A 10,507-nucleotide genomic window follows, 5' to 3' on the forward strand; every position below is an offset into this window, starting at 1 on the left:
TGGAAGGGATCTTGAAGGTCTTCTAGTCCAACCCCCACCCCCCAAATCCTCCCTGTCCAGTACCAAGTCAATTTTGCATTTTAGGGCTGAGCAGTACTTCCTATGTTGTTATCTGACAAGTATAGGTAGTTCTTGACTTACGACCACAATTGAGCCCCAAATTTCTGCTGCTAGGAGAGCGTTGTTAAGTGGGCTTTTCCCCATTTGACAACCTTTCATTGTTAAGTGAATCGCTGCAGTTAAGTTAGTAACATGGTCGTTAAGTGAATCTGGCTTCCCCACTGACTTTGCTTGTCAGAAGGTTGCAAAAGGGGAATCACGTGACTTTGGGACAATCGTCATAAATATGAATCAGTTGCCTGAATTTTGATCACATAACTATAGGGATGCTGCAATGGTCGTAAGTGTGAAAAATAATCATAAATCACTTTTTCAGTGCTGTTGTAACTTCAAAAGGTCACTAAATGAACTGTTGTAAGTTAAGGACTACCTGTAGATAATAATCTGACCCAGATCAGAGCTACTGTCTACATGGGATATAATCTAAATATTTTTTAGTCTAGTTTCCCATACACACACACACACACACACACATACTCTACGAGATGTATGTCAACTTCCACCTAGAATTCTCAGTAATGATTGCACATATGTATTTGCGGGTATGAGCTCTCAGGACCCAAACAGAAAATTCTGCTTTGTACTATTATTATTATTTTTTGCAGTAATTTCTGCATTGTTTTCCAAGAGGACTGCTTGATACCACTGAGTAAATGGTCCCTTCCCTACTAGCAATTCCACAAATTGAACGGAGGGATTGACTTGATTCACCAATCAGGATGAAATGTACTTCAATGGATCTGATCAGCCAAGACAGTTTCAGCATATGGACATTTCGATGGCTTGAAACTGGATCTGATTCAGACGAATGAGCCAATTTAATTCAGATGTCCACATCAAATAGAATTGATCTTCCGAATCCCTTTGAATCTAATTGGATTCAGGTCATGCACCTCTGTGACTTAAACATAAATTACTATTAATCCAAATTTCAGCAGTATGAGAAATTGTGGCTTGGAGATTAAAACAAGCTATGGTCATTGAAAGTAGTGATGGCTTTCTGTTTAGTTATCCTCTGGTTCAGTGGTGGGTTTCCATTTTTTTTACTACCCGTTTGCTCATGCGTGCACGTGCGACACCTATGCGCATGCACAGAAGCGTCTGGGTGGGTGGGCGGAGCCTCCCACCACCGCTTCTACCAGTTCGCCTGATCCGGGGCCGAACCAGGAACAACCCACCTCTTCTCTGGTTATACTACTCATTACGGCAGGAATCTCAAACTTAGATTTCATTGAGGGCCACATCAAGGTTGTGTTTGACCTTGGGGGTGGGGGACAACTGGGGTGGGTGTGATTGGAGTGGGCATGGCCTGCTTGATGTCACTCATGTTGGGGGGGCACCTGTGGCAGTCTGAGTGCTCTGCCAGCGAAAACAGGCTCCCGAGCTCCGTTTCCAGCTACGACGGCCTCCTGCAACTCTGCTAGCTAAAATGGAGCTCAGGGGGGGGGGGTGGTACGTGTCCATTCTCACTGGCAGAGGGTTGCAGGAGGCCATTGCAGCCGGAAACTGTTTCCAGGGTGGCCCCACAGGTGAGATCTAAAAACCCCGGGGGTTGGATGCGGCCCGCGGGCCTTGAGTTTGACATCCCTGCATTAGGGGCACAAAGTAACCTTATCCCAATGTGACTTAGCGCAGCGTATTACAACCTTGGCAACGTGAAAATGTGTGAACTTCAATTCCCAGCATGTTGGCTGGGGAATTCTGGCACTTGAAGTCCACATGTCTTTAAGTTGCCAAGGTTGAGAAGCAGTGACTTAGAGGATTGTTAACAGGCCAGATTAGTAAACATTACATATGATCCCCAGCAGTTCCCTCTGCTCTCTCAATTATATATTGCAATATACCTCTTTGGCTCTGAAAGCAGCATATCAGTTCTCCGAAAGAAAGGGCGGATTAAAACATAAATATTTGGTCACTGCTGAACTTTAATAAATCTGCCCTCCTGATCACCCACATTCCTATTTAACTTAGCAGCTAAATCATGCCTTTCTTGTAAGTCCTTAGCCCAACATAATAGCAACTCAGTCATATTATTCCCATAATAGAGACATTATTTTCCTTTTCCCTGCCAACACACACAGTTATCTCCATTCCACGTTTCTAAAACCCCGTGCATGAAATTGTCCACCGCAAGTTACTCATTCAAAGAAAAAGAGACTAGAAAGAGAGGCATGTTTTCATAAAATGTTGAATGAATCTCAGTTTCTCCCTAGTTGCAGCATGACTCCAGTATTATTTCACATTATTAGTACCGGTTCAGAGGTTAGGGGGTCAAATTATGAGTGAGTATGTGCTGTAAAAGTGTTCAGAGACTACTGGTAAAACCAGAGTTCACCCCTCACACCCCAGTGGAAAGGAAGGAAGGAAGGAAGGAAGGAAAGTCCTGCCTTAGCACTTGGCCCCTGGCAGACAGTGAGCCTCCTCTGGAGGACAAAGGTTTGATGCTCTCCCTGGTCTGACCTTCCTTCCCCCTCCCCGGTTCGAGTTGTGAGCCGCCCTGAGTCCCCTTCGGGGGGAAAAGGGCAGCATATAAATTTAATAAACTGAAACTGAACTGAACTGAGACAATGAATCACCCACCTTTTCTCCATTGGGTGCCAAAAACAGGGGAGCGCAGGGGGTATCGTGTGCAGGTGTACCCATGCCCATAATTTTATGCACGTGACCCCCCCCGAGCGCATGCGCAACCAATGCCCCCCCCCATTTTTGGCATGTGATGGACCCGTTTTCCGCCCTCCCCAGGCTCCAGAGGCTTTCTAGGAGCCTGGGGAGGCCGAAAACGTCCCCCCCCCCCAAGGCCCTCCAGAGGCTTCAGGAGGCTTCCCTGAAGCCTCTGGAGGGCGAAAAACGACCTTACGGGAAACCTGGAAGTTCAGGAGGGTGAAAAACAGCCAAAAATGAAGGCTGAAGTCAGCTGGCCAGCGCATGCATGGAGCTGACAGGGCAACACCTCGCGCGCCCTACCAAATGGTTCTGCGTGCCACCTGTGCCATAGGTTTGCCATCAGTGGAATAGAGATTGTTCACACAACCCAGGACAGAGTCAAGAGCCCATATTTTGTACAGGTAGTCCTCACCTTATGGCCACAATTGAGCACAAATTTTCTGTTGCTAAGTGAGACAGTTGTTAAGTGAGCTTCGCCCTATTTTACAACCTTTCTTGCCACGGCTGTTAAGTGAACCATTGCAGTTGTTAGGTTAGTAACATGATTCTTAAATGAATCTGGCTTCCCCATTGACTTTGCTTGTCAGAAGGTCGCAAAAGGGGATCGCCTGTCCTGCGGGGTGGGGGGGTGGGACACACTCCAACTGTCATAAATATGAGTCGGTTGTCAGAAGTCTGAATTTTGATCGTGTAACCATGGGGATGCTGGGATGGCTACCGAGTGTGAAAAAACGCTCATTAAGTCACTTTTCCCAGTGCCATTAAACTTCAAATGGTCACTGAAACCAATGGTTGTAAGTTGAGGACTACTCAGGATGCTTACTCTTTCGGTATTGAGAAAAGATGCGCTTGTAAGAAATCCACCTTTAAGAAAATAACGTCACTTAGTTCAAATAGGAAGGAGCATCCTTGCTGCCTCTCTGGCTTAATTCTGCTGAATGAGACCCAGTGGATTCCTTTGCTACCCCCACCCAAATCTTCCCCTAATTGCTTCCCCAGCTGTGCTCCCCTCTGGTCCCCGTGGGGTCATCTCCTGCAGAGATCTCCTGCAGTGGCTGCTGCGGGGGGGGGGAGGGAGGGCTATAGCCCCCTCTGAATCCGCTAATGCTCTTCTTTTTGAAAGAAAATGTAATTTCAACCGAATGGAAAGAGCCGGTGGGCAGGATTTTCCAACCGGGCGATGTTATCTTTCTTGCTCTCTTCTTCTTCTACTCCCCCCGCCTTTGATCATAAGGCCTGGGTACCATCCCCGGTTTAGATCTTCGGGGTGGCTGGTGGGTGGGAGGCATCCTTCTCCCCCCCCCCCCGCAACCCCCTTACAAACCCCATCCTTGGATCACCTTTGCGAGCCAACAGGAGGCGGCAGGGGAGGTTTCGCTCACCAGACCTCTCCGCTCCCCGCCGCCTTGTAATTCACCCCCCCTCCCGTTAAGGAGGAGGAGAAAGGGGCGGAGACTAGCGACTTGGGGAGGGCGGGGAGGAGGAGGAAGAGAGCGGGAGAGGTCGGTCATGGGTGCCGCGGGAGCCGTGCTAGCCCGGAGGGGGAGGGGGGAGATGTGAGGGTGTCCCCCCCCCCTCCACCCCCGGTATTTTCTTTGCAAAGGAGAAAAAAAAGAGATTGTGCTTTCCCTCTCCTGCTGATCAAAACCCTCATCACCTCTGCTCTGCTAAGCAGCTGGATTTCCTCTCTGCACCGGGCAACGAAAGAAGAATTTTTTTAAAAAAAAAATCATTATTATTTGGGCCATTTCCCTCTCCCTCCCCAGTGAGGGTGGGGGGGTCCCAGGAAAAGTGAGGTGTCTCTTTCTCTCTCTTTTCCCTCCCCCCCATCACTACTCTTTTGCCCCGTTTCACCAGCAACCACCTCTTCCTTATTAAGACCTCTGAGTGTGCGTTTCCTCTATAGAGTTACAAGCATCCACCAGCCCTCTCCAACCCGGGAAGGATTTAATCCTCGAAGTGATCCACCAACTAACCCCCCAACTGAAGATAAGAGGGTGGGGGCTGCACACAAAAAAGGACATCATCACCACCACCACCCACCCCTCCTTAGCCCCCTTTTCCATCGGGGGGACGGCGCCAGCTGGGACCAAAACACGAGCCTGCCTGCCTGCCCTTAAGATGCTAATCCCGCTGATGAAAGCGCCTGAGAGATGATCAAACGCTGAAAAGGACGGAAGATTGCACTATTTTGACCCCCTTCGACTTCCATAAATATATATTTTTGGAGAGGGGAAAAAACTTGGTGGGACCTTAAAAAAAAAGCGCCCACTCTTCCTTGCCCCCAGCTTCGCTTCCGTTGGCATCAATCCGCTTCTCCGCCCTGCCCAATTTCGTCTGGGTGATGGTAAGTTTCGCCTCACTTTCCAATCTTTGGGCTTTGCTTGGCGGGGGTCCAGAGAAGTTTATGGGCTTTTCTTGGAGGGCGGAGGAAGGAAGTCCTGCGGCAGGTGGATCGGGGCAAAGAGAGGGGAGTTCACCCGGGAGCAAAACAAGAGGAAAAGAACTGAGATCTGTAAAACGGGTGAGGGGTGGGGGGGGTTGTTGCACTGCCCATAGGGTGAGGAGGGGGGGGTGATGGGTTCTGATTAAGTGGGGACCCCCCCTTCCCCCGCCCTTGCAAGAGTGCGCCGCCAATTCGGTGCACTTAACCATTATGCCTCCTCCAGGAGAAGACCCCTGTCTCTCCCCGTCCCCCACTCCCGGTTGCCGCAAATTGCTGCTAGTGTCACCGTTTAATGCGGGGGGAGGCGGCGGGTGGTGGTGGTGAAACGAGAGATTGAGAGGGGGAAAGAGAAGCGGAGACCCAAGGCGAGCTGCGTCTGCAGAGTGTCTGGATAGCTCTCCTCTCCTCCGGTGCGCTTTTACGCATGGAATTGGGGAGGGGGGGAAATGCGTAAGATCTGTGCAGGAGGCGGGAGGCGAGAGGGGCGAAAAGTATGGCACACGCTCACTCTCGGCAGCAGCCAGCTTAGCCTAGGCTCGAGGTAGCGGAAAATGGCCGCTCTGGCGAAGGGGGCGGAGAAGGAGGGCGGGCGAGCTAAGCGAGCCGAGCTGAACTTGAAAATGACGCCCAGCGGGGAGGGAAGAGCCACCGCGGCTGTGCAACGCCAAGGTTGCTCCGGCGGCTGCCTTTCCCTCCGGCCTCTCTTGCGCCAAATGAGCCTACGGCCCCCCCCCCCCCCCGCCCGCCCGCCCTCGGCCAGGCCTTCTCCGCCCAGCTCAGGAAAGGCCGAGCAGGAACTCCCTCTCCAGAGCGGCTCTCCCGCCGCGCCCGGCCCCGCCTCGCTGTGCCCCAGCCCTTCGCGCGTCAAAATTCGCTGTCTCGCGGGCGAAGCGAGCTGGGCCCTGCGGCAGGAGGAGGCAGGCCGCCTCGTCAGCAGAAGCTGCGAGGTGCCGCTGCGGAGCACCGGCTGGACAAGAGGTGGGGGGGAGGCGGTTGCTCGGCGCGCACACCGATGCAGCTTTTGCGGCAGCGGGCCTCCTCTCTCCTCCCAGTTCTTGCTCTTCGACCTTTTCCTTCACCTCCCCCCCCCCGGACTAGAATTCATCCCCATGTATATATACAGCTACCCATTGGGGAAGCTGCCCCACCACCCCAGCCTTCACGTTGGAGATGCGGGGGGGGGGGGAAGGATGTATTTGTGCGCGCCCGCCGGTCCTTCCCCCAGCTGCAGCCTTTAAGACCGGAGCCTCCGCGCGGAGCAAAGCGGGCGCCTCTCGGCCGAGGCCGACTTCTGCTGCGTCAAAGCAAAGCAGGGTGGCGTTTCCTTGCACGGATCTCCTGCCTTCCCCTTTGGTGGACGAATTGCGACCGCAGGACTGTTTGTGTGTGTGTGTGTCTGTCTGTCTGTCTCTGCAAAAAAAAAAAAAAAAGGAAGCTCAGGGCAACCCCTAAAACTCCGAAGTTAAAGGCAGTGGCGCTTTAAGCGGAGTAAAAAGGTGTTTGGGATCGCCCGTTGGAAGGGCTGATGGTGATTGGGGAAAGGGAGGGGCGGTGAATGGACGGGCTGGTGTAAGAAGACCTAATGTCATTCTTTCCTTAAGTGAAGATCGCCGCCCGCCTTTTACTCTCTCGTCCGAGATTGTTTTCCAGTTAACCGCGTAGATCTTCTCCGCCTTGGAGCCACAGTCCCTGGGAGTTAACCCCAAATAAATATGAATAGGTACGGAATTGGCCCTCCTTCTTTTGCGCGAGGAATCTTGCCCTGGGGGGGGGGGTTACGAAGAGAGAATCTGGCTCCAGAGAAGTGAGACGCCGTGTCCGGGTTCGTCTGAACATCCCGGCCCGTAACTTCAAGAGAGAACTTCTGCTTGCTTGGGCCCCCAGTTTGCGCCTCAGATCCTCTGCGCGGTCTGCCTTGGCCCCATTTAAACCAGAGGCAGGCTGCTTTTATCTCTCTTTCTCTCTCACACACACCGACACCTTTACCTTTCAGTTACTGTACAATTTCCCTCTGACTTTGCAGGAGCGGTGGTGCTTTTCATGTAACCTTGACTCAAACCGAGCGAAAATACCTGTCAACCAGGAGAGACGGAATTTCTGGGTTTAAAAAAAAAAAAAAATCCAGAGAGTGGAATGAGTTTTTCTGGAGGGAGGTGTTCGCTGGGTGGGAGTAAAATTTTCAAGGATATCCCAGCAGAGAGAGAGAGTGAGAAAGAGAGAGAAAGAAAAGGAAAGAAAGAAAAAGAAAGAAAAAAGAGAGATGTGTAGGCGCTAACTTGGAACAAGTCAGGACCCCACCGAGGCGCGGCAGAGCGAGCGTGACTATGCCGTACCGAAAAGGAAACTTGCCGGGAACCACAAAGGACAAATTCTGTAAAAGGTGAATTGGTTTGAAGACTTCGGCCTGCCTCGGTTGGGGTGGCCCGAGTTCAGACTTCTGATGATAAACGTGGACTCTTGCTTTAGCAAGGAGCCCTACATATTAGCGACTGTGGTTTCGGGGAAGCTGCTTCTGGCCTCTTAAATATCTTGCCACGGGTATCTTGTGACAAAAGAGCTTCTGGCCCACTTGGAAGATGAACTGGTAGAAAGAACGTCTGGAAGCGCCAACTCTGCCTAGTCGAGTTTCTGCGTGCAGAATGTGTCTCGGGTTTCCCCCCCCCCCCTTATTTTTGTCATGGCAGAATATCCCCCCCCCCTTGCCAAGATAGAAACCAAGACCTAGGCAACAGCTTCCTCTCGAGGTCACTAGGCCAATCCTCATTCTCGAATAATTTCGAATCTGCTCTTCTGTTCTTTTATCTCATGCCATTTTGCTAAGTGGGCAAGAAGATCCTTTCGAAATGGCTTGGGTGAGAGAGAGAGAGAGAGGGCTCGTTTTCAAAAGCCACCAATTATCTCCTCGGTAGCCTTGGGCGCACTGTCGTTTGTTTACCCACTTATTTATTACCCAGTCAACTGTTCAAAAAAAAAAGGGAGTAAAATTATTTATGATTATTCCTCCCCCTCCCTTCTCAGGATTCACTTTCTATTTAAATCTTCCCAAGATGCAAAATAAGTCCACGTGCGATTTGCGCTGGCATACATTTTCCGTGTCAGAGAGCGTGCTCCCGGCTCTCCCAGCTCAAAAGTAAATCCCATTTGTTTTTAGTGGCCTTAATTCCAGATTAAAGGGCCTCGAGAGACTCCAGAGGCCTTGCCTGTGATTTGCTTTAAGGTGCGCGTGGGTGTGTGGCTGGATGGCGAGGCAACTTGCTAATCTTTCTGGTGATCTCATTTTTAAAGTTCCTTTTTTGGGGGGCAAGGGAAATCTCCAGCGGTCCAGAGATGAAGAAGGTTGAGTGCCGGCCACGTTAATAACAGGACTTCTTAAAACTTTAGACAGTTTCTAAATTTGAGCCGGTTTGCCATGAAGCGCCTGTCTTAACCGCGGTTAGAAGAGTTGCGGCTTTTGACGCGGGTAACTGGTAGCCTTGCCAGGGAAACATTTATTTTCTCTTCTGCTACCTACCCCGCCTCCCTAGAGGTGCCCTTTCTTCTCATCCCCCTCCTTTCCTTTGATTCGCTTCTCTATCTCGATCCCTTTGTGAAGAAACTGGTGATGTGTCGGGAAAACAGACTGGAGGGCTGTGCGCTTCCTAAATTTGGGGAGCGCTGGGCATTTTCTTCGGGTGGGCCCGCCTAGTAAGCATAGCGTCGCCCCCCAGGCCGCTGGTTGGCCGTCGGAAGAGAGGAGCTGGTCCCAGAAAGGCTGGCTAACCACCTTCTTCTTCCTCCCTTTCCAGTGTGGGGAGGGCTGGATAACTTGGAGGGAAAGAGGATTTAAGAAGGGGAGAAACTCTCGGCCTCTCTCCATTCATTCCACGGCCTGGCGCTACGGCCTGGCTGCGTTTTTGGGAAGTGGGAGGCATAGAAACCTCATTATCTAGGAACAAACGCCCGAATATCAAGGAGGGGGTTCGATTTCTCAGAGCTAAGAATTCCAGCGTCTGGAGATCTACATTAAGATTGCTTTTTCAAACCGTATTTTGGAGCAGTGACAGCCGAAAACTTGTTCCAAGAAAGTTGGAAAGTCCTGGAGAAAAAAAACGTGTTGGCTCTGTTTTTTTAATTTTAATAGTATACCCCACACTCACTCACACTTTTCCACCTCCAGTGGCTGAGTAGGTAATTGGTTCAACTTGCTCTTTTTTTTAACCTGTTTTCCTAAATTCCATAAATACTGCACACTCACTCGGCGAGCTTAGCATTTCCACCGAATTGACCGGGTCTGGTGAATAAAGTTGCTTCAGGTTATGTACGGCTGGTAAAACTTCACAGTTCTTTCCCCAAATATCCTTAGCCTTCTTAATACAGTCCAGAGAGGCAGCACCTTATTATTATTATTGTGAAGACGATTTTTTAATTGATTTCCCCGCACCAGGTAGACGGAGGTAGGAGAGCTGCAGTGTAATTCCCTTGGCTAAAGGGGAGCAATAGCAATAGCAGTGGACTTATATACCGCTTCATAGGGCTTTCAGCCCTCTCTAAGCGGTTTACAGAGAGTCAGCCTATTGCCCCCAACAATCTGGGTCCTCATTTTACCCACCTCGGAAGGATGGAAGGCTGAGTCATCCCTGAGCCGGTGGGATTTGAACCGCTGAACTGCTGATCTAGCAGACCAGGACTTGGGAGCTTTTAACACCCCTGCCCTGAGATCGATGACTTGACACTGACCTGTTAAAAGGGGCAAGCTTGTACCCCTTTTTTTAAAAAAACATATGTTTGCAGTTGGGAGATAAAAAGGGTTAAGGATGGTGGTTCTTCCAAAAAAATAAAAAAAGGGAAAGTATTTCTCCAAACTAGAGCCTTCCCTGCCTGTCTTACTTGGCTTGCAGAAAAACGTAGGTGAAAGTTTCTTGCTGCTGGTACCTTAAAATTTTGTATTAGCTTCTCCTACCTTACAGGAGGTGGGGTCGCCCCCCACCTCGTAGGCAAAAAAAAAAGAGAGAGAGAACTCGAATTGATTTTACGGAGATCAAAGCCGTCCTCGGATCGCGTTTTTTTGCTCTCCCTTTGCCCTTCCTTTCACTTTTCCCCTCCTGGTCTCTTTCTGGCTCTAGACAGGTTGCTTCTGAAATCCCACTTTCTCCTTCCTAACATTTCACTCGGGATTTTTTTTAAAACTTTTTCAAGGGCGACTTTGGTTGGTTTTCCTCCAAATTCTCACCTCCCCGAGTCTGTACATGCTTACTCGGAAGTAAGGCCCAAGAAGTCTTCCTGCGCGCCCCCCCCCCC

General features: G+C 50.5%; 1 protein-coding gene across 1 annotated transcript in view; it reads left to right on the forward strand.

The window, feature by feature from the left end:
* The first annotated feature begins 4,554 nt into the window (after positions 1 to 4,554).
* Positions 4,555 to 10,507, forward strand: part of NFIC (nuclear factor I C) — a 175,377-nt gene continuing 169,424 nt past the window's right edge. Inside the window, exon 1 of the mRNA XM_032221542.1 lies at positions 4,555 to 5,131. Within this exon, the coding sequence (XP_032077433.1) occupies positions 5,129 to 5,131 (3 nt within the window). The 5' untranslated portion in view covers positions 4,555 to 5,128. The remainder of the gene's footprint in view (positions 5,132 to 10,507) is intronic.

Source organism: Thamnophis elegans, chromosome 1 (assembly GCF_009769535.1).
Source record: "Thamnophis elegans isolate rThaEle1 chromosome 1, rThaEle1.pri, whole genome shotgun sequence".
Lineage (NCBI taxonomy): Eukaryota > Metazoa > Chordata > Lepidosauria > Squamata > Colubridae > Thamnophis > Thamnophis elegans.